The 25635-nt window shown below is 34.2% G+C and overlaps 1 protein-coding gene across 1 annotated transcript in view; it reads right to left on the bottom strand.

The window, feature by feature from the left end:
- Positions 1 to 25635, bottom strand: part of MKLN1 (muskelin 1) — a 149777-nt gene that overhangs the window by 107647 nt on the left and 16495 nt on the right. The window contains exon 2 of the mRNA XM_012739731.3: positions 7353 to 7422. Within this exon, the coding sequence (XP_012595185.1) occupies positions 7353 to 7422 (70 nt within the window). The remainder of the gene's footprint in view (positions 1 to 7352; positions 7423 to 25635) is intronic.

Here is a 25635-nt window from a genome sequence, read left to right as displayed (position 1 = left end):
GGCCAGGTTATATAAAGGCTTCTGCCTCTTCCACTCTTAAATCACTTGCCCTAGAGGAAGTCAGCTACTATGCCATGAGGAAACACAAACGCCTTGCATAGGGGCTTACATGGCAAGGAAATAAGGCCTCTTGCCAACAGACAGAAAGGAACTGAAGTCTCCTGCCAGAGCCATGAAAGTAGGTCCTCCAGCCTCAGTCAAGCCTTCAAAAAACTGCCATCCTGGCTGACACACTTGATTGCAATCTCATAAAAAGACCTTGAGCCAGAACCACCCAGCTAAGACACTCAGATCCCTGGCCATCAGAAACTGTGAAATAATAAACGGCAAAACCTCAATGAGTAGAAAAGTAAGGACAAGAACCAAAAATCATTGTTATCTTATTTATTCTAGCAAAGACTCTGGGAAAACTGAGGAAGTTAAGCAATACAATATAAGACATTGTTGGTGAAAAGCAGAATCAACTTCTAAGGTTTACTCCATGCCTTTGGGTAGACAAAGTTTTCTTAGGAAAATGAGTTCTATTCACCTCACCTATACCCTAACATACCCTAACATCTACATTCTTGAGATTTAGAGAGATGTGTTTAGGGATCATTTACTCTGGTATGCCATTCTCAAAAATGCTACATATCCCAGCACTTTTGCATACACATATGCAGTTTTCCCTCATTCTGGGAAAGAAAAGGAGTGGCTGAGTGGTTTTGAGTTTGATTTCCACCTTTCTCTAGATAACCTGCACCATTAACTTCCTTGTCCTTTAAGCTGTATATACTAAACATAATTAACATTTCTTACTGACAGACACTATGAACATCAAACACTGTATTTTAATCCAGTGATGCCTTAGATCTGTGTGGTCTAATACATAGCCACTTGCCATATAGGGCTATTTAAATTAATTAAAATAAAACTTAAAATTCATTCCTCAGTTGCACTAGCCTCATTTCAAGAGCCCAAGAGCCCTATGTAGTTAGTGACTAGTGCATTATATGGTGCAGATAATAGAACATTTCCATCACTTCGGAAAGTTTATTAGACAACAGTGTCCTAAAAACTACTGAAATATATAGTATTATCTATCTATCCTTACATTACAGACCTCCTAAATATTACAATTTTTTGTTTGCTACTTAGATTTTTCTCTTTTCTTTTATGACACCTTGTCAGTTGTCACCCTGCTGTTAATCTTTTGCAGCTACCGTGTTCCCCCCAAAATAAGACCTGCCCATAAAATAAGCCCTAGCAGGATTTCTAAGTATTTGTACAATATAAGCCCTACCCTGAAAATAAGACCTAGTGATGGGCATAGCTACGCAGCGTATCTGCACAACCCATGCATTTGGTCGCAGAGCAGTATAGAAAACCAGCAGCCCTTCTCATCTGCCCCATTGTGACAGCTACTATCCCCGAGGTGACTGGAAAGGTGCGCGCAGCCCCACCAACAAGGTCGGCTCCCCCTGTCAGGTCCCGGCCATCCTGTGTGTGCTGCAAGCTGAAGCTTTGAGGGGAAAGTCTCCTCAGTGAAGTGAGGAGTGCAATGCTCCGCTTTAGGTATTGTGCGTCCTCAGGGGGAAGAAGAAAAGCTGTGGCTGCCATTTTACCCCCAGCACTGTGGGCCTCTCTCACCCCACACAAATGCCAGGCAATAGGGGAAAAGCTTCAGCAAGCAGTCTCCTGAGCCCAGAGAGATCATTTCTGCTCCATTGTGCAGACTGGACCCAGTGCTCACTGGGTCTCTGATAAATAAGCCAGTACTTACACATCAGCTTTGCTAGCCTATCTCTGCTTTTCCTGAGTATCTGTACCCCTAGACAAGATGAGTGCAAAAAGAAAGAGTTATTCTGTTGAGTACAAGAAAGAAATTGTGGAGGACTCCAAGGGCAAGAATCTTACAGCATTCTGCAAAGAGAAGTTGGATATCTGAATGATCCGAAAATGGCAGGTGGAATACGATAACCTCAGTCTACATGTGGACAGAGGAAATGCTAAGAAGTGCAAGTGTGGTTCATGTCGGGAACCTTTATTTCCCGAGCTGGAAGACATGATTGGTGAATGGATTGCTGACAGGAGAGCAAAAGCTTTGGTTGTGCACAAGGCTGATATTCAAAGATTTGCCCTTGCAATGACACCACAATTAGAAATATCCCCAGAAGATTTCAAAGCATCACAACACTGGCTGGATGGCTTCCTTCAGTGATATGAACTGTCTCTAAGAAAATCGACAACATTGTTTAAGTTGAAAGATGCTGAAGTTATTAAGTGAGCACTTGCATTCAAGTCCTTTGTTGAGGGACATCAACTTTTATAAATACCAACTTTGCAACATGATTGTTATGGATGAAACTGCAGTGTTTATGGGTCAAGGAGCCCAAATGACAATTGAACAGAGGGGTCCCTCCACTGGTCACAAAAGCTTACCTGTATTTTGGCAATTGGTCTGGATGGGAAGAAAGTCACACCTCTTATCATCACTTAACAGCAAGAAAGATAAGATTGAACGTGTTTCCAACATTTATGTTCTTGAAACTGAAAAAGCCTGGTGCACACAAGCAGTTATAAGGAAGTGGCTTGATTTAATGCTGCCACTTGTTTTTGCGAGATGGCCAAAGAGGTCTGCTAGTCTGGGATTCAGCACTCACCATGCTAAAAACATGAAGAACTCCCTTGCAGTGAGCAGAATAGATCAAATAATGATTCCTGCAGGAATGACTGCCTATCTGCAGATTCTTGATATTGCAATAAACAAGCCATTCAAAGACCATTTATGCATGGAAATTAATGACTACATTGAAAATAGAACGACAAGAGATCAGCGTGGAAACTTTGAGAAGCGTAGCCTGCAAGAGGTTGTGATTTGGGTGAAGAATTCATGGGATAAAATCACTGACAGTGTTGTTACCAATGCACTCCAAGCAGGTTACATGGATAAGAGCTGCTCATTTAATGAGTGCTCTATTGCTCGACATGAGAGATTGGGGCCAATGGTTCTAAAGGAAATAGAGTCGCAAGAAATTCAGGATGAATTCAGGGTTTGGAGAGTTATGATGATGTTCCAGAAAAGGACGACTTAACTATATTTGAATAAATGTAGATTGTTGTACCATACTTAAAAAAAATAACACATTCCCTGAAAATAAGCCCTAGGGTGTCTTCTTGAAGAAAAATAAATATAAAACTCTGTCTTCTTTTTGGGGAAACACGGCATGACCCCCATGCACCAAGTTGATTCCAGTACCTGAAATGTGAAGAAATAACTAACCAAACAGAATAACATTATATCCAAAGTAGATTCTAGGGAAAGCCCTCAGAAGCTCTTAATCTTAAAATTTTATCACAACAATCTTTTTTCAGAGGCCTATTTCTTTCTTTCTGATTCTCAGATCTGTTGGAGACATGATAAATGAACTGTTAGTTAAGGTACAATTAATCCTCATGATTTGTGGATTCCATATTGGAAAACTGGCCCACTCATTAAATTTATTTGTAACCCCCAAATTAACACTCAAGGCTTCCACCTCCTTCCTGGACATATGCAGACTATTAAAAAATTTCAATCACCCAATGCACCTGCTCCTAGCTGAGGTCAAAATGGCAATGTTTTGCGTTCTTGTTTTAGCTCTCACACTATAAATAAGTGTCCTTTTCAAGGTCTACTTAGTGCTATATTCTTCATTCTTGTGTGTTCTCCTTTGGTAATTTTTCTGTTTAAAACAGTCCCCAACTGTAATGCTAAAGTACCGTCTAGTGCTCCTAAGCACAAGAAGGGTATGGTGTGCCTTACAGAGAAAACACAGGCATCAAATAAACTTCATTTTGATAGGAGTATATAGTACTGTAGGCTTTGAGTTAAATGAAAATAAATTAAATATACATATTTAATGTATATATGCAATATACTATATACATATATATAGTATTAAAGTGTCTTTAAACAGAAACAAACATAAGACAAGGTTATATACTGATTAGCTGATGAAAATGTTGTAACCAAAGGCTCACAGGAACCTATCCCTGCATTCTCCTAAAAGCAATGGTTCAGTATTTGCTAATTCATCATTCATGGGAACTTCACAGAATGTAACTACTATGAATAACTGGAATCAACTGTACATGAAACCAGAATACTTGTCACAGTTTTAGGGCAGCAAAGTAGCTACCACATGCATCCTAATCCTTACAATTACCATATAACCATGAAAAGAATTCTGAAGAACTCAAAACAAATATGGAGAAATACAAACAGGTCCTAACATTTTATGGAATAAGGTTTCTCCTTTTTCCAAACTAAATAGAATTAGTTTGTATATCATGAGTACCCTCTTAAGTAGGTCAGGGAGCAGCTTATTATTAGAATAAACTAAAAAAGTGAATAATTTTTTGTCTGCCATGTTATCGGCACAATTATTTTCTCAGCAATATCTGTCAATAATATTGTCACTTTACATAAAGTACATTACAATACAGAAAGTGTTTTTGCAAACATTCTTATTTCATCCTTATAAGTGCAATTTGCATTTTGGGTACTGTATTTTTCATTTTTATTTTGTTTTTTTTTAAATAATTTCCAGTTCTCTGCCATAATTTTCAATATTAATTTTCATTTCCTTTTTTCCCTTTAACATAGTAAGAGCATTTATTTTAAAACTTGTATCTAAAACCCCCATTATCTGTAAGCCCTGCTATATTTGACAGATACCAAATATGAAAAACTAAAAATAATTAGATGCCTAGGATACTAGCTTCCTACAGAAGAAATATATCTTCTGTTGCAGGGTCTGTGTCATTCAGAATATTACCAATTCTCGATTATTTTAATTCAGTTTCAAGGACTAAGATAATATGAAACTGGGCTTTATTTTATTTTATTTTATTTTAAAATCAAGTCTTACTTTGTTGCCCGGGCTAGAGTGCCGTGGCATCAGCCTCACTCACAGCAACCTCAAACTCCTAAGCTCAAGCAATCCTCTCTCCCTCAGACTCCAGAGTAGCTGGGACTAGAGGCATGCACCACCATGCCCGGCTAATTTCTTTCTATATATTTTTTAGTTGGCCAATTAATTTATATTTATAGTAGAGACCAGGTCTCGCTCTTGCTCAGAGCTGGTTTCAAACTCCTGACCTTGAGCAATTCGCCCACCTCGGCCTCCCAGAGTGCTAGGATTATAGGCGTGAGCCACTGCGCCCAGCCCGAAACTGGGGCTTTAATCCCTATGAAGGCCAGACTATTTCTGGCTCACCCTCACACCTCTTCATGGTCCTAACCCAGAGCAGGAGGAGTCTACCACCTACTACACTCCAGGTTCCAGCTTCTAATCTTTATCTCCCTGGCCCCAAAAGTTTGTTTAGCAAAACAGCAAAAGTGCTGTTTAGCTTCTCAACCTCTTACCACTCCTTTATGAATTGAGATACTTGGTGGAAATGTGGTACCAAAAGTGGTTCTCCTCTCTGGATTTCCATAGAGGGATTCCCATTCTGAATCCATCTTTGGATTCAGTCTCCTGAATCTTGGCTCCATCACTTTTTACTACTTTGTTTTCAATTCACTACCTTCAAAAATATTTTTTGTTATTTTTGTTTTTTTTTCCTGTTCATTCTCCCCCGCCCCCTACATTTCATTACTATATCATCTTTTCTTTTTGCCCTTAGTGGGAAGGTTGGTCAAAATTGATTTTTATTATATTTTATTTGGTTCTTTTTCAAATCTGCTAGATCACTTTGTAGTCTCTTAATCTTTGCAGATATCTTTTATTTCCTTAATATGATAAGTAGTTGACTTAATTTCAGTATCTTCTAGTGATTTTAATTTCAGTATCTAAAATTTTCTGTGGGTTTCCACTGTCTATTGTTTCTGCTAATTCTTAATTTATCTTGTTTCCTGGTATGTTTAGTTGTCTCTGAGTGTATGCCACTCACTTTGCTTGAATAATGATTTGTGGAGACTACATGAGGCCTATGAATGAAGGCAACTATCTCCAGAGAAGATCTGCATTTGCTTCTGCTGAGAATCTTAAGAGCACTATTCATCCACAATCACTTTAAACTAAAGTCATACCTAGAAGTTTCATAGATAGCCAGGTATTGAGCATTTGAATACCCAATGTGAACAAAGAAAGACCAACACACAGCTTTAACTTCTCAGGGATGGGTTTTCTTCTCCAGTTTCCCTTCCCCTACTCAGTGCCAATGCAACTCTCCCCACAGTCCCTTGGAAGTGGGGATTTCTTCTGTTTCATCATTATCCTGATAATGAATTGCTTTAGGGTCTCAGCTTTCATAAGCTTTATGTACATGTGTGTATTTTTTTAAAAATTTCAGTCTTTTTATGAACTTTTAGATCAAGAATTAGAAATAAGTATTACAGCTCACAACCATTACAAGTGCAAGACTCTTTGCTACATATCTGTATATTAAAACTATACCTATTCTTCCCAACATGGCAGTTTCTCATAAAACTAAGTAAAAAAAAAAATTGCAATTGCTTTCAATTATTTTCTTTTTTTTGACCAGAATGTTGTCAAAAATTCTGGTCAGAATGAGATTGGCCACATGGAATTCCAGTTACATTTGGGTCATAATTACACTAAAGAAAAATGGATTTCATGTTATTATTTCCAGGATAAATTAGGTCTTCTTAAACTTTAAAAACTTCAGATAATGTCTACTCTAGTTCTTATCACATTAAGTGTTAATTGATTCAGGGTATTTCTTGGCTCACCAAAAGGAGAGACAATATTTAATTCACTGCTGTATTCCTAATATCTATAGTTTAGCATCCCATGGGTACTTATTAAATAATTTCTGAATGACTGAATAAGCAAACAAGTAAAAAAGAAATTAATAAAATCTAATGTCTTCAAAATATAGTCCAACCAATAAACCATATTAACTTTATTTTCCCTACAAGGCAATCATTGATCCAAAGTTCAATTTACTAACATTTCCTTAAACATTCACAGAATGAACTGAGTATAAATGGAACAGAGGTCATAACCTCTACTCACATCAGAACAACAGACCCTAATCAGTTCTTCTTAGTTAACATTTTCCTTATAAAGTATCAAGAAATTTAGTTTTAAATTTAAATCATTAGTATTCCAGAAAAAATATAAGTCAGATTTTAAATGTTTCCGTAGACAGAAGTCTATGTTTCATCAAATCCCACAATGCATTTGCCTATGAAATAAAAATTATTCCAAAATTTAAACAAAAAAAGAAGAAATAAAAATTTACCTCACAATCTCACAGACTGAATATTAAAATATTAGATTCCAGATAAATGATATCAGCTAAATAAGTGCCAATTTAAATGATGACTTCTAAACAGTATCAGGGGCTACATATAATCTTACCTGGGGAGGATAGTTGCTCTCTGAAGACCATCTTGAAGACTGGTCATTTGGTTTATCCACTAAAATGTTTCTGAAATAAAGAAAAGGAAATTGTAGCAATTAACTAAAAGAATAAGTGAACATGAATAGGTAAAAGAGGAATAGTCTACCAGATGCTAAAATTATGAAGTTACAGAATGTTTGGAACTTGAATAAGAATAGGAAATAAAACAGAAGCATCAACACAGAAAGCCTCTAGTATATATAAAATTTTGAAATGTGATCAAGGTGGCATTTCCAACAATGGAGAAAAGCAAATATTTTCATAAGGCAACTTGTTGTTAAAAAAAAGTTCTACTTCCCATTAAGTGACAAAATGAACTTTAGATATATATATTTAAGAATTTAAGGTAAAAACAAAGCAATAAAATACCACAAATATATACATATGTATTATAGTGTATACATTTATACTATACTGCCACATTCCATACACATATAAATTATACATGCATTATATATAACATAAAACATACGTAAAACATATAATATATACGTAAAGTCAATCTTTGAAGCAAGATAGCCTTTTAAGCATACCATGAAAAGCAGAACTATGGGTGAAAAAAGGAACTGACATAAGTAACTTTAGAAGATGGAGATTTCACCAGAACTATAAGGCTTAAGACAAATAGAACTGTACATAAACACCACTTTATTTGGTAAAGTTGTTTTTCGCAGGGATATGGGTTAATTCTGAAACACGTTACATGTATATTGGGGTAGAACAAATAAGTAAACGAATAAGTAGATGTGAGAGCCTGGTGTCTCACTTTTGTAGTGGGAAGATACAGATAAGCAAGAGAAGGGAGGTCAGAATGAACCCTGTGGTACTAGAGTCAGAGACATCAATGTGAAATAATATATATTTCACTTAATGTGAAATATATTTTATATATTAATATAGCTATAGATAGATAAAGAAACAGTATAGGCCAGATGTGGTGGCTCACATTTGTAATCCTAGCACTTTGGGAAGCTCCTAGTTATCTGGGAGGCTGAGGCAGGAAGATTGCTTGAGCCCAAGAGTTGGAGATTGCAGTAAGCTATGATCATGCTATTGCACTTCATCCTGGGCAACAATGCAACACTCAGTCTCAAAAAAAAAAAAAAAATAGAATTATAGATGTGTGTGTACACACAGACACAAATAGTATTTTCTTGCTCTCTCCACTGAGGTGGACTGGAAGCAGTGACAGCCACAGATATGAGCACACCCAGCACCCTGATCTCTGTGTCTACATACCAAAAAGCAAGCAGGAATTCTTGGAGAAATGGCTGATTCTAGGGCTGGGGAAAGGAATACAGAAGATAAACCTGAGCATCTTATACCAGAAAGAAAGAAGTGCTGGGGAGGGAGGGAATAAGGTGGGGGAAGTCAAGCCAAAAGGACACAGAGAAGCCAACCTGAACAATGGAAGAAAGACTGGCCAAAGTTGAAAAAATTTAAGCAACAAAATATCCATAAGTCCATATTGGTATAAATAACCCCAGTCTACCCACGAGAAAAACATCAGAGGAATCCAAATAGAGGAACATTTAACAAAAATATGAACAATACTCCAAACTCTCAATATAATAAAAAAACAATGAAAGACTGAGAAACTGCCATAGATCAGAGAAGAGTAAGTAACATGACAACTAAATATTATATGGAATATAATTCTAAATTTCACACTAAATATAACGTGGAATCATGGATGAAATCCTGAGTCAGAGACAGAATAGCTGTAGGAAAACAAGTGAAATCCAAATAAAATGTGGAATTAATAGTAATGTAGCAATGTTGGTATCTTAGTTGTGACAAATGTGCCATGGTAACATAAGATGTTAGCAATATGGGAAACTGAGTAAGGGGCATATAATATAACTCTTTACTATCTCTGCAACTTTTCTATAAATCTAGAATTATTTTGAAATAAAAAAGTATATTTAAAAAAATTAAATCTATACTTGGCAAAATACCTAATAAATGAGTAAATTATAGATTTCTTTATACTATCACAAATAATAGATTTTTATCACAAGTATATGAATGAATGAATTTTTTTAAGCAGACTATAAGAAAAAGAACGGCCTGTATGCATACATTCTGCAAAGGTAAATAATTAAAAACCTCAAAGCAAATTAAAAGGTAAACAACCCACTAGAATAAAGGCAACATAAAATACAAAGGGTCAATTACAATTTGAATATTTAAAGAACACTTATGTATAAACACTCCATATAAGAATAAGTAAAACTGAAACATTCAAAATCAACAGTAACTAAAAATTGGAAATTAAGACAAATATATATTACCCTTATAAAACTGGGCCCACACCCTCAATAAAAATCCACATTTTAAAATTATAATATATTAACAATATCAGTTGTTGGCCAGAGCTAGTAAAATAGTACTCTCATGTTTTGCTACTAGGAATGTAAATTATTAGGTCATTAAATATGAATTGTCCAATTTCGAATCAAAAGAATAGTTTACTATATCTCAAACAAGAAACAGTACAATTAATCAAAATAAGTTCCTTAATTATTGACATAGTTTTGCCATCTTAACAGTAGCTTGTTTATGCTAGCAGAGAAGCCTGGAGAGTGAGTGCGCGAGTGGCAATGAAATCTCGAAAACACTTTCCACAGCTTGTTGAGAATTGATTATTTTTCCTTACAAGAAGTGGTCCAAAGCGTAGAAGAAGTCGTAGTCAGTTGGTGCAAGGTGTGGTGAATATGGTGAATGACAGAGAGTTTTCAAGTCTATCTTCTGTAGTTTGAGCAGCAGTTTGTGTAACATGTGGTCGAGTGTTGTCTTGCAAAAGGATTGGCCTGTCTCAACCAATCTCAGCTGCTTGATCGCAAGCATCCTAAACATTGATTGACGAGGTTTCATGAAGCTATAGATGGATAATACTAGCATGGGACCACCAAACAAACACCATTAGCTGTTTCTGATGAGTATTTGGTTTTGGACTGTGTTCTGGCACTTCATCTTTAACCAACCATTGTGCCAAACGGTTGAGATTGTCAAAAAGACTCCATTTGTCATCCAATGTAACAATACAGGGTAGAAATGGTTCACCTTTATGTCATGACATAAAGAAAGGCAAGCTTCAAGACGATTTCTCTTCTGAGGCTCCTTTAATTCATGCAGAACCCATCTATCCAGCTTCTTTACCTAGTTGATTTGTTTCAAATGGTCCAATACTGTTGGAATGGTAACATCAAACCTTGCTACTAATTCATGCATAGGTTGAGATAGATTCGCTTCCACTACAGCTTTCAGCTTCTCATTATCAACCTTAGACTCAGGTCACCCACATGGCTCATTTTCAAGATTAACATCATCAGAACAGAACTTCTCAAACCATCGACATACTGTGCATTCATTAGCCACATCCTTCCTAAACACTTCGCTAATACTTCAAGCTGTCTGGGCTGCACTGGTTCTGTGACCAAACTCATATTCGAAAATAATACGCATTTTTGACTTACCCATGATTTGACAAAAATTGCTCTTAAAAAATGTGAAAGATAATCACAAGGCAAAACATGCATTTGAAAGATTGACGATGTACCTTCACAATAAAAATAAAACAGAAAGTGTCAAAGTGAAGTCAGAGATATCAATTTTAGTACTTAAGAAAATCGGACATTTCATACTTAATAACCTAATACAATTTTTCAAAAGAAAATTTTAATATATCAAAAACATTCCAAATATGCATATCCTTTAAATAAAAATGATGACAATAATGACAACAACCATGACAATAACAATGTGTCCGAGTCCCAGACACTGTTCTAAGTGTTTTTCATGTATAAACTGTTATCTTCAAAGTATATGGATTAACAAATTGAGACAGAGAGATAAATTAATTTGCCTAAACATACACACTTAAGATTTGAACCCAAGGCAATCTGACTACAAAGTCCATGCTCTTGATCACCATTCGATATAGCCTCAGAATTATTCTAGTGCTTAGAACTTTACCTGAAAAATAATCTAGGGAACATAAGTCATCTACATTCATCAAAGCACAATTTATAAATTACAGATACTATGTAATCATTATATACTCTACAGCCTAACTTTAATGTCACAGGAAAATCTTCACTACACAATAAGTAAAAGGGAAAAGTAGTTAATAGCATGTATGTGAAGAATTAAGTGTTGTAAGTAATATAAAATTCACACACAGGAAGAAAAGACAAAGAACACATACTAAGTTGTTAATATAGTTATCAAGGGTGAAATTACAAGTGATTTTTTTCTTTGTGCCTTTTTGCATTTTTTTTCAAATTTTCTAAATTAACACATATTCCTTTCATAATAAGAAAAATAGATTATTCCCAAGCATAAGTTATAAAACACAGAATGAAGATATGAAATATGTTTGAAAAGCTAAAGAACAGGATTTTTTTTAAAAAATCAGAAATATGAATGTTATAAAACAGGAAAAAAGACTAATACATTTTAACTGTAAATGTATCATTATACATTATGATAAAGTGGAACAACAAAAATCACAAAGTATAATAAATCTGGGGAGAGGAAGGTAAGATGTCATGTAAGTTCGTTAGTTCCTTTATCTTTCACAGTTCCTAGAAAGGAATAATGTTTCTAAAGCTGATAAGATGAAAAAAGATGTTTAAGAGTACTATTTAAAGTTTAAAATTAAACAAAGATAGAAATAAAAACATATTACATACCTTCTAAATTACTTGAGACAGAAAATCAACAACAAAAAAACATATAGCAAAAGCAGGAAATAACAGATTAAATAAATGCAGGAAACATTAAAAACAAAAAATTTAAAATAAAATGGTAATATTAACACCAAGCATCAATACAGCCATACATATAAGTCACCTAAAATAACACAGTAAAATATCCTTTGCATTGGGTGAATGAGTAGACCCATTAAAATCTACAGAAAGGCACACATACAATAACAAGGGGACTCACAACAGATAAAAGATATATAAGACAAATGCAAACTTTGTAAAATTAGGGGAAATATAAGGCAAAAAGTATTAATAACTGGGTGAAAATAATTAACTATAAAATAATAGAGTTTAAGTGATTATGATATAACTTGTGTGTTGTAATGAATCAAATGAAATAAAAATAAAGCAAAACCACAGTAAATATGAAAAGAAATTGATTTAAAAAAAGGATATTAACCTCTCTCAGAACCTGAAAAATTAATAAACAAACAACTGTATAATGTCAAGTAGTAGTGAGGTAGTGGTAAGGAATAATGGGATTATGAAGAAAAACAAAGTAAAGGAGAAATAGGCTTGAATGACATGAGGGAGCTAGCCATGTCATAATCTAAAAAATGAGCAGATGGACTACTAAATGTAAAGTCAATGGATGCTTTCATCCTGTGAATTTTGAAATGTCCATTAGACAGCCCATTGGAGATATGGCAGTTGGACAGCTGAGGTTGAATGAAATTCAAGGAAAATACCAGGGCTGAATAAAATGTATTCTTTAGAGAAGGTAATTATATCAATACTATTTAAAGCCATGACAATGAGTGAGATGACTTTAGGGAATGAAATGGAGCTACAGAAGAGAAGCTTAAAGACTGATTAAGCTATTGGGGTCCACCATTTAGGGTGTCCAGAAAAAAGGAAATCAAGCAAAGGAGACTGAAGAGGGCCAAAGTTAAAGAAAAATGAAAACCTAGAAAGTGTGAATAATACTAAGTGAATAAAGTATTTTAAGAAGAAAGAAATGAAAATTTTTGCAAAATGCTGACAAGGACTGGGTGATATTCATTTTCATGGGCCTAAATGCTGCCATATACAAGGTACTTAATAAATATTTGATAATGATATGAACAAATAGCACAAACAAGAAAAATTAAAGTGGATCCACTAAAGTATACATTATATTAACCCCATGTTTACCTGTAACTTAAAGCTCAAACTAAGTCAACATGAAAATAAAAAAGAACTTAAATACACACCAGAAATGGAGTGAGGGAAGCCTAGGGTCATTTTGGAAAGATGGAAGCTTAAATATATCCCTGTTGATCTCTAGTCCCAACACCGCCAAATAAATACCTCTTCTGAGCCCAGCAGGAGACAGAGGCTAAGATCAGAACTTTAAGAATCCTGACAAAACTTAATCCTAAGAGAAGAACCATGAGATCCATGAATACCTCTCTCTCCAAGAGAAAGGCATCAACTGCATAAGCATTCCTATGACAATCTGCTAGTCTCCCTACCCCATTAGAGTTTCAAGAGAGCTAACCTGCCTTGAAGGTGAGAACTTGCCCTCGGCTGAGGATATTTACTTGCTGAGAAGCATCTCCTGATAATCCACAGGGAACCAACAATATGGGAAATGGTATAACAAAGCCACAAAGACTGCTGGACTGCTGACTATGTGAGGTATGGAAAGTTTTACCAGAAGAGTATACAAAAATGACAAGTTTGTATGGGAAAATAAATATATAAAAAGAGCCAAGAAAATATATAAAAGAGAATAATGAGAGGAAATAATCTCACCACTTGTAAAAACTTTTCTTAAAAATTATAAAAAATATTTTGATTTAAAAATATTTTTAAAAAACACCTTAAATCCTCTATAATTAAAACAGAAAGGATTGGTACAGGAGTAAACCAATAGCTCAGAGAAACAAATAAAAACCCAGAAATTGATCCCAGTGTAAATGGAAATTTAAAATTAAAGTGATACTTTAATTCAATGGGAAATGACAGTTCATTTATCAAATGATACTTACACAACTGAATATCCATCAGAAGAAAATAAGCTAACCCTTCTCTAATACAAATTAATTCCAATTAAAGATTTAAATACACATAAAAATCCTAGGGAGACAATGTAAGGGCCAACATGTACAACCTAAAGTATTCAGATCTTTTGCCAAGAAATGCAGAATCTGTAAAAGAAAAAATAGCTATTTGATTATATAAAAAGTTTCAAATTTTACATTGTAAAATATATTTTAAAGAAAAACAGGAGATAAGCAATAGTTTGGGGGAAAAAAGTTTCTAATTCATATGACTAATAAAGATTTCTAAAATATGAAAAATATTATACTTGACAAGAATAAGATGAACAGAATGGAAAAGAAGCAGACTGCAAGTCACCAAAGAGTCATTCAAATGACAAACAATGACAAAAAAAATCTCAAAATTCTTGTGTTTTGTGTCAGGGAAAAAGAAATTAAAACAGTAAGATATCCTTTTTCACCCATGAATTTGATGATATTAATTGCTAATTATCAGAAAATAAAGGAGAAAAGGTGAACAAGTGTATTACCCTATCCCTTCTGGAAAGTAAACTAGTGTCCATGAATATTTAAAATGTACATATTCTTTCATGTAGCACTCTCATTTCAAAATCTATCCCACAAAAATAAAATCACCTGTACATAAGGACACATGTACAGAGAAGTTTAATGCAGCATTTTTGGTATAGCAAGGAAATGATTAAATTATAAAAACATATATCATGGAATATTATACTACCATTATAAAGAACCTCAAGGGATATCTACACTACAAGATACAGAGAAGCATGTATAATTCTATTATTGTTTTTAAAAAAACCCTTTTATATGTATGTATATAATTATATGAACAAGTAGGTTATGGTATCATCCAATTTATATCAAATTATATAAAACAAGTACAAATGCAAGCCTAAAATGAAGCTAAATATCAAAGTAATTTTACTTATTTTCTTATATTTGTCATAATGTTCAGACTTTTATTATAAACATATATTATTTATACAAGCAGTAAAAACAAGTATTCTAGAATACAGATGACAACACACTGCCCACATTTGCAGCAAACTAATTCCATTGCCATCAGATGATCAAATCAGGATCAACTTTTGCATCTTTTTAAAGACACAGAAAAATACAAAAAAGGTAATAAAGGCTTAATGACAGTACATATCTCAATACATAAAGTCAACTCTATACTGTTTTTAATTCTCTCCCCACAATATTCCTTCCATCAACCTATTTCCATTCTCCTCCAAGGCCAATGAGAAACTACTTTAGGGCAGTGACTATTAACATCAGCCCTTCAACCAACAGTAATAGAGCCTATCACCACAGCAGACAAAACACATTCATTACTATCCTTCCTTGTGTTTTTTCCAAGAACTTATAAAACCTATCATCACTAGTGTTACACAGATAGTGTTTTCTTTTTCTAATCCTCAGTACTTAAGCAGGAGACATTAACCTCTCATACTGCATACATCAATCATGACACACCAGTTCACCATCCCTCGTTTTTAGAAGGGAAAATATCCCATCCACAGCCTCTGCTGAAGGAACAATCATTGGCAATGATGTTTTATACCTGACTTTTCCTTATAACTATCTCAATGATAGCTAATCTAGGCTATCCCCTATGATAAGAGATAAGATGGGCCAGTATGAAAATAAAATTATAAGACAAAAAATGTATAAGTAAACAGAACCAATGAAATAGAGAAAAGATATACAAAGTAAGAATAAGAGATATAAGGGAAAGAATAAAACAGTAATATGATACATACGTAGCAGAGGTAGAAACAGGAGAGAGATATCTTGAGAGACCATTCACACCAGGGAACAGAGAATAGAAACTGATGGCTTTTTAGTTCCAATTGCCAGGAATCTCTGCTTCTGGCAACCAAAACACTCTTCTAAGAACCCCATGACTTTCATTTATACTATTTATATCACATACATACATACATAGATAGATAGATAGATAGATAGATAGATAGATAGATAGATAGATAGATAGATAGATAGAAAGAAAAGAAGAAAGTTATACAAGACACAATTCAGTACCAAAACTATACAAGTCAAATAATAAGATTTATCTACTAGGGTTAAATTAAATATCTGCTGTTTTAAAATACATTTAAAATGCAAATAGTAACTGAGAACTGGTCACAAAGAACTGAAAAAGGAAAGAGATGAGTTAAGGACTAAAATGGCTTCCTATTTTCATCAGGTTAATTTAATTTTAAAATGTACATTTTCATGCTTACCACTGCGTGATGAAAACTGAAGGTAATAAAAATGAATAACAGTTTAAGTCTTTAGACACAGACTATAAAGCAAGGGTGTTAGTAATTAAATTCTTTTAGAACTATAATATAAAAATTTATAGTGAAACATATATGGGTAATTGAAAAATGAAATATAGTTTTAACTTTTTCCAAGTTGTATCTCTATTTTTGCATATTTTCCAATGTACTATATCTATATATACTGCAAATTAAATGTCAGGAACTACTATGAAAATTCATCATGAGAAGATAATTTATTGGACAATTTGGGTTCAAGTCAGCAAATTAAAAATCTTTTTTGATTAAATATGTTCAAACCCTAAGCCTGCTTAGCAATACCTTTCAAATTACTGCTCCTAAGAATATTTAAAAATAAACACAGCAATTGGGCAAAAAATTGAGTATTTAACATTTTTTTCTGATCATGGCTGCTCAGGATACTTACCAGTAAGTACAGCCAATTTTACATTGAAAGTTTTTTTTTTTTTTTTTTGAGACAGAGTCTCACTCTGTTGCCCGGGCTAGAGTGCTGCTACGTCAGCCTAGCTCACAGCAACCCCAAACTCCTAGGCTGAAGCAATCCTCCTGCCTCAGCCTCCCGAGTAACTAGAACAGGCATGGGCCACCATGCCCGGCTAATTTATTTATTTATATATATATATACACACACACACACACACCTTTTTTTTTTTTTTTTTTAGTTGTCCAGCTAATTTCATTCTATTTTTTTTAGTAGAGACGGGGTCTCACTCTTGCTCAGGCTGGTCTCAAACTCCTGAGCTCAAACGATCCATCTGTCTCAGCCTCCCAGAGTACTAGGATTACAGGCATGAGCCACCATGCCCGGCCAAATTGAAAGCTTTTGATAACTCGAAAGCCACCTCTAACAAAGAAGAGTCAGTCAAGCTGCGTATTTAAAACAGCGTAAAAGGATTCAATCCTGTATTGATTTTCCTCGATAGTTTAAAACACCCTTCTAAAACCAGTGCCCTTTTGTTGAATGATCTGATAAAATATATCTAGAAAAAAATCAACTTCTACTAGAAATCATAAAAAGACCTTGGAGCTTGACCACTAACTGGTTGGATAATCCATCACATAATCTCTCAGGATTTGAATTCCTTTACCTGCAGTATAAAAGGAAAGGCTGAATTCTTTAATCTCAAATTTCTTCCAGCTCCAATCAGGGTAGTTGAACTGCACAACTCTAGGAAGCACCACTGTTAACATTCTACAATTCTATGAAAAGCCCTCACATCCTTCATTCAACATATCATGTATAATCTTCCTCCTACATAGCTGTCACTGATAACACAAAATCAATCAATTATAACAGAGCTTCCATTAGGTGTGAACACTGCTGGAGTAATACCACTACAGTACAGAAATGGGTATCTGTGTCCAAAGGGATTATAATCTATTTTTAATACATTAAAAAATGTACATAACGTAAAATGTAGGAGACACAAAAAAGTATACACGAAAAAACTATAATTCAAAATATAGAATAAGAATTGACTCAAATCAATTTTAAACATTTATAGCTATAGAAAGTTAGAATATACTATAAAAATTTTAGCTTTCCCCAAAATCACTTATACTTACACTGTAGAGCACTGGTCCCTAACCTTTTTGGTGTCGTCAAGGACTGGTTTCATGGGAGGGGGGTGCAAAGAGTGTTCTGGATGATTCAAGCACATTACATTTATTGTACAGGCAAAAAACCTCTCTGCAAATAATAATCTGTATTTGCAGCTGCTCCCCAGCACTAGCAACACCGCCTCAGCTCCACCTCAGATCATCAGGCATTAGATTCTCATAAGGAGCAACCTAGATCCCTCGCATGCGCAGTTTACAGTAGGGTTCACGCTCCTATGAAACCCTAATGCCACCACTGATCTGACAGGAGGTGGAGCTTATGCAGTGATTCCAGTGATGGAGAGCGGCTATAAATGCAGATGAAGCTCTGCTCGCTCAGCTTTGCTGGCTTGTCTACCACTCACCTCCTGCTGTGTGGTCTGGTTCCTAACAGGCCACAGACCCATCCCAGTCCGAGGCCTGGAAGTTGGGGACAGCAGCTGTAGAGGTTTAAATTAACTTCCAAAAAACTTCCCAATTTTAAGACAGCAGCATAATAGTAAGGAGGAGACTCTACTATTTGCTGGAGTTACTTATTAAACAAAGATTTACTAAGTCCTACTCTATGCCACATAGTATGCTGGGCTCTTGGAATATCATAGTATATAAGATAGACAGGATTCCCACTTGAGATGCTAACTCCAAATGAGAAGTAGAAAATAAATAAGTAGAGTTGGAAACAAGATAATCATAGGCTGTGCTTTTATAGTCCTATAAAAGAAATAAACAGTGTTGAGACAGGGCAGGAGAATTCTTTTAGGCAGGAATGATCCAATAAAAGAAAAAAACCTACCTCTCTAAAAAATGCTAATTACACTAATTAGAAGGAGCCACTCATGTAAAAATGAAGCAAAAGTCTACTCTTCACAAAGGAACCAACAAGTTCAAATCCTGGCAATAGGAAATACCCTGACCAAGGAAATCTGAGAATCAGGTAAAGTCAGATAATGTCCTTCACAGGCCCCAAGATATAGATAAGTGCAAAGAAGGCCAGAAATTTCTAGGGAGCCAGAGAACATTCAAAAAGTGCTGATTCTAAACTCTAAGAGTATTGCAGAAGTATCCCACCAATATCCTCTTTCACAAAAAGAGACGCACCCTGAAGAGAAAATGCAAGAAACAGAAAAAAACCTAAACAAAGCAAAAAGAATGAGAACACTCCAACAGGAGAAGAAAGATTTGTATTCTAGGTGGGCAGAGGTCCAAGTGACACAGATCTTGGAAAGTACCACAGCAGCAAAATACATTTAAATAGGCCTCTTCAGGAAGTAAAATATCTGGAAAACACAGATATAAAGGAAAAAAGCTTTACTACATCTCAAAAAATCTGATGTTTAAAAAATACTTCACAAATTAAAGCCTAGAGCCACAAAGCTCAAAAACTAGTGTCTCCCATCCTCCTACAGAATTTCTTCCTTTAAAACAACTTGTTTAAACACTAAAAAATAAAATCAAAGTCCACACTAAGAAGCTGTAACAGACAATAAAAACACTTGAGAAAAATGTGGTCACAAAGAAGAAGAAAATTGTTATTATTTCAAAAAAATCTAAAGAAATTAAGAAAATAGTTGACACTTTATTAAGCAGCAATAAGTCAAAATTAGAACAGCTCAAAAACAGTATGACCAGATGACAGGAAGAGCTATTAAGACTCACACATAGGGGAGAAAAGTTTTCCCTCATTAGAATGAGATCCCCCATTAAAAAGAACCACCCCCAAAAAGGACCAATAAAGGAAAAACAGGTTAGAAAGTTAGTGAAAATAATGAAACAGATACAAAACAAAGCAACAGTAAGTACTTGATCTAAAAAAGTACATAGCTGGAACCAGACAGATATTGCTAACTGTACTTCAAGTAAATTTTCCTAAAACAAAACTTGAATCTATATAATGAAAGGATAGATGATGGTACACTAGGGAAATTCAACCCGGAATACTCCTAATACAAACCATTGGAACTTTAAAAACTTTTCTTAACTTCTTTGAGCATCCAGGTAAAAATATCAAGGCACTCATAAGAATAAGTAAATTATACTGTCCAAAACCTCACAACAGCTAGTCATACACCACATTACAACATTTCAGTCAACGACTGCACATACAACAGTGGTCCCATGAGATTATAATGGAGCTATATAATGGTGTAGGCACACTCTATAATGTTCACACAACAAGAAAACCACCATGGTCACATTTCACAGAACCTATCCCATGTTAAGAAACACATGACTGTATTTCATACCCAAATATAATAAAAAAGTATGATCATACCCAAATAGAATAAAACAAAAAATTTTAGGAAACACAGATTTAAAAAATGCAAGCCTAGGACTTTATATAGTCAAACTGTCCTTCAAGCTTAAGGTCATAGATAGTTAACAACGTGTTCCTTGAGCCCTTCCTGAGAAACCTACCAAGGAACAAACTATACATATTCAAGAAATGACTTGAAAAGCTTCAGCATAAGATCTGGCCATATGAACCCAAAACATTTAGCTATAGAACTAAAACTAACTATGAAGATAAAAATGACATAACAGAATGTAAATATGTGTTGCAACAATGTAGAAAGGATAGAGCTAACAAATGAGAGAAGAATGGAGAGAATAAATGGAAGTTAGAATATTCTTAGTGACTGCCTCACAAATATTAACTGGAAGGAAAATAACATCACTTAAGACAAGAGGTTGTGAGAGAGGAAGTAAAAAAGGAAGAAGAGATTCTTAGTTAACTTCTTTTCAGAGATATTTAAGAGTGTTATATTAAAGATATTGGATTAAAGGGAATGTGAAAAAAAGAAAATGAAAAAATTGAAAAGCATGCTAAATAAGGCCAAAACCCACACAATCTGAAGAGACAAAGTAAGTATCAGAATCAGACTCAGATATGACAGATTTTAGAATTACCAGAAAGAGAATTTAAAATAACTATGATTAATATCTTAAGGGCACTAATGGAAAAAGCAGACAAGCAAGACAGATGGATTAATGTACCAAGGAAAGAATCAGTGAACCTGAAGATATGTTAACAGAAAGTTCCCAAACTGGAAAAAAAGGAACAGCATAACTAAGAACTCTAAGAAAATTAAAAGCTATAATATATGCATAATTGCAATACAAGAAGCAGAAGAAAGAAAGGTGAAGAAGAAATATTTGAAATAATAATGGCTGGGAATTTTCCAAAATTAATGACAGACACCAAACCACAGATCCAGGAAGCTCAAAGAAAACCAAGCAAGATAAATTCCAGAAAAACTACATGTAGGCATAGCATATTCAAACTGCAAAAAATTACAAAGTCTTCAAAAAAGGCAGAGGGAAAAAACTCCTTACCTATAGAGGAAGAGGATAAAAATTACATTGGACTTCTCATCAGAAACTATGCAAACAAGAAAAGGTAGAATGAAATACTTAAAATATTAAAAACAAACAAAAAAACCTTCCAACCTAGAATTATTCTATATCCATTGACATCATCCTTCAAAAATACATCCTAAAACAAAAACCGAGGGAATTTTTTTTTTTTTGCATAGTCCTGCCTTGTAGAAATGTTAGAAATCCTCCAGAGAGAAGGAAAATGATGTATGTCGGAAACATCAGAAATAAGAATCTACTTAAAGAGTAGTGGAATCTTTAAGATTCCACTAAGAATCTATTTAAGAGTAGAGAATATACTTAAAGAGTAGTACTTAAAGACAGTGGTCTCTCTGACCAGAGAAGGAGTAAAGAAGATAAAATCAAAGCTTGTATTCTTTTATTCTTAACTGATCTAACAGATAACTGTTCAAAGTAATAATATTAACAATAAATTGAGTGATTATAGCATATAGATAAGTGAAATGAATGACAGCAATGTTACGAGGGTTAGGAAAGAGTAGTAAAAAATACTCTAATATAAGTATATCAGCACATGAAGCAGTACAGTGTTATTTAAAACTGGACTTAGATTAGTTGTACATGTATATTTACAAACTCTAGGACAATGACTAAAAACAAGTTAAAAGGAAGTATAATTCATCTGTTAAGATATAGGAGAAAATGAAATCACACTGAAAGCCCATTTCAAATCAGAAAGGCAGAAAGAAGGGAAGATAAGAAAAGAAACAAAGAACAAGTTCAATGATTAGAAAATAGACACAAATATGGTAGATATCAATCCAACTGTATCAAATAATCACTTTATATGCAAATGGTCTAAAGAAATCAATTAAAAGATAGATAGAGTAGGTTAAAAACAAAGCTCATGGAGAATAACCATAGATTGGTGGGGGAAAAAAAAGAGAAAAATTAATTTAAAAAAACACAAAGCTCAAATATGTTATCTGCAAGAAACCCACCATAAATATAAGACACAAATAGATAAATGTAAAGAAATAAAGAAAATATACCATGCTTTCAAAGAAAGCTGGAATCATTATATTAATATCAGACTTAAGAACAAGAAAAATCACCAGGAGGAAAGAGTGGCATTACATAATGAGAAAAGTGTCAATTCTCCAAGAAGACATAACAATCCTTAATGTGTCTGCACCAAAGAAAAGCGTGTCAAAATACTTGAGAGAAAAACTGACAGAACTGCAAGAAGCACTATTATAATTGGAGACATCAACATCCCTCTGTCAGTAATTGACAGATCCAGCAGGCAGAAACTCAGAATACTACTGAACTGAACAGCATCATCAATCAACTAGATATAATTGACATTTATAGAATATTTCATCCAACAACAGCAGAATACACATTCTTCTCAAGCTCACACAAGAACATTCACCAATAAAACACATATTAGTAATGTAAAAGAGTTGAAAATATACAAAGTATGCTCTCAGACCACAATGGAATTAAACTAGAAGCCATTCACAGAAAGAAAGCTAGAAAATTCTGGAATATTTGGAGTAACACACTTCTAAATGATATACAAGTCAAGGAAATCTCAAGATAAATTTAAAAATATTTTGAACTAGGTGAAAATGAAAACAAAACATCAAAATTTATGGGATACAAAGAAAGGAATACTTAGAGGGAAACTTAGAGCATTGAATGAATATTAGAATGCCAGAAAGATTTTAAATCCATCATTTAAGCTTCCACCCTAGGAAACTAGAGAAAAAAGAGCAATTAAAGCACAAATGAAGCAGAAAAAAATAAATAAAAGAGCAAACATCAATGAAACTGAAAACAAGAAATGAATTTTTTTTAAAAAGCAGTACAACCAGAAGTTGGCTACTTGAAAAGACCAATAAAACTGACAAACCACTAGTGAGGCTAACAAAAAAAAACCCAGAGAAGACACAAATTACTAATATTAGAAATGAAAAGAATCACAACTACTGATCACTTGGATATCTAAAGAATAATAAAAGGAATACAATGAATTCTATTCCCACAAAATTGATAACATGAAGGAAACAGACCAATTCCTTGAATGACAAACTACCAAAACTCAAGAAGAAAGATCTTCTGAATATGCCAATAACTATTAATAAAATGGAATCAATAACTAATAATCTTCCAAAAAAAGAAAATCTCTAGGCCCCCAACATTTCACTGGTAAATTCTACCAAATATTTAAAGAAAACAGTGATACCAATTCTCTAGAATGTCTTTCAGAAAATAATAAGCAGAGGAAAAACTTTCTAACTCTTTCTATGATACCAGCATTATCCTAATACCAAAGCCAGATAAGGCATTACCAAAAAGAAAAACTCTAATCCAATATCTCTTATGAATATAAATACAAAAATCCTCTCAACAAAATATTAGCAAATCAAATTCAACAATGTATAATAATAATTACACAGAACAATCAAATGTATTTATTCTAGGTACGTAAGACTAGTCCAACTTTCCAAAGCTGAGATGTCTTGAGCCTATAATTCTAGCACTTTGGGAGTCTGAGGTGGGAAGAAGTCAGGAGCTGGAGACCAGCCTGAGCAACATAGCAAAATTCCCTCTCTACAGAAAATAGAAAAATTAGCTAGGCATGCTGGCATGCGCCTGTAGTCACACCTACTAGGGAGGCAGAGGTAGGAGGATCACTTGAGCACAGGAGTTTGGGGTTGCAGTGAGCCATGATCATGCACTATACTCTACCTCGGGCAATAGTGAGATCCTGTAAGAAAAAAATTAATTCATGTAATGCATTACATCAACAGGCTAAAGAAGAAAAGTCATATGATCACATCAATAGATGCAGATAAAACATTCACAAAATCCAACACTCATTCATTATTAAAAATCTTAGCTAACTAGGAATAAAGGAGGCCTCCACAAATTGATAAAGAACACCTACAAAACACCTACAGCTAATGGTGAGGAACTAGATGCTAAGAAAATATGTACAAGATCTATATGAGGAAAACTATAACCTCTAATGAAAGAAATCAAAGAAAACATAAATGAATGGAGAGATATTCTATGTTCATGAAATAGAAAGATTCAATACTATTAAGATGTCAGTTCCTCCCAATTTAATCTACACATTCAACCCAATCCCAAATCCCAGCAAGCTGTTTTATAGATACTGACAAATTGATTCTAAAGTTTATATAAAAGACAAATGACCCAGAACAGCCAGCAAAATATTAAAGCAGCATAAAGTTAGAGGACTGATATCAATCACCTTCAAGATTTGCTAAGTGCTACAGTTATCAAGACAGTGTGGAATAGGCAAAAGAATAGCTATGTAGATCAATGGAACAGAATATGGAGTTCAGAAATAGACTCAAACAACTCAATCTGGTCAACTGATCTTTGACAAAAGATTAAAGGCAATTCAACGGAGAAAATAAAGTCTTTTCAACGAATGGTGCTGTATCAACTGGACATCCATATGGCAGGGGGATCTTACACCTGTCACAAGGATCAACTTAAAACTGATCTTAGACCTAAATGTAAAACACAAAACTATAAAACTCCTAGAAGATAACAGAGGAGAAAATCTAGGTGACTTGGGTTTGGCAATCACTTTTTAGATATAACAACAAAAGCACAGAAAAAAATCAGTTAAGTTTGACTTCACTAAAATTAAAAACTTCTGCGCTGCAAAAGAACTATTACGAAATAAAAAGATAAGCCAAAAGAGTGAAAAGAAATATCTGCAAAACACATTTACAATAAAGACCTGTAGGGCGACTTCTGGGGCCCCCCTCTCTTTGGACCCCAGAACCTCGTCCATAAAAAAAAAAAAAAAATAAAATAAAACAATAAAGACCTGTATTCAAAATATACAAAGCATTCTTAAAATTCAACAATAAAACAACCTGGTTTATAAATAGACAAAAAATGTAAACAGATGCCTCACCTACAAAGATGGAAAATGAACATATGCAAAGATGCTCAACACCTTATGTCATTGGGGAACTGCAAATTAAAACAGCAATGAGATACCATTACTCATTTATTAGAATGGCAAAAATAAAAAAAAACTTATAACACCGAATCCTATCTAAGATGCAAAGCAATAGTAACTCTTTCTCATTCATTGCTGATGGGAATGTAAAATGGTACAACCACTTTGGAAGACAACCTCACTGAAGGGAGTATGTGGAAAGG

This window comes from Microcebus murinus, chromosome 9, assembly GCF_040939455.1.
Source record: "Microcebus murinus isolate Inina chromosome 9, M.murinus_Inina_mat1.0, whole genome shotgun sequence".
NCBI lineage: Eukaryota > Metazoa > Chordata > Mammalia > Primates > Cheirogaleidae > Microcebus > Microcebus murinus.
The sequence above is the reverse complement of the archived record's forward strand: the minus strand, read 5'-3'. Positions and strand labels throughout refer to the sequence as shown.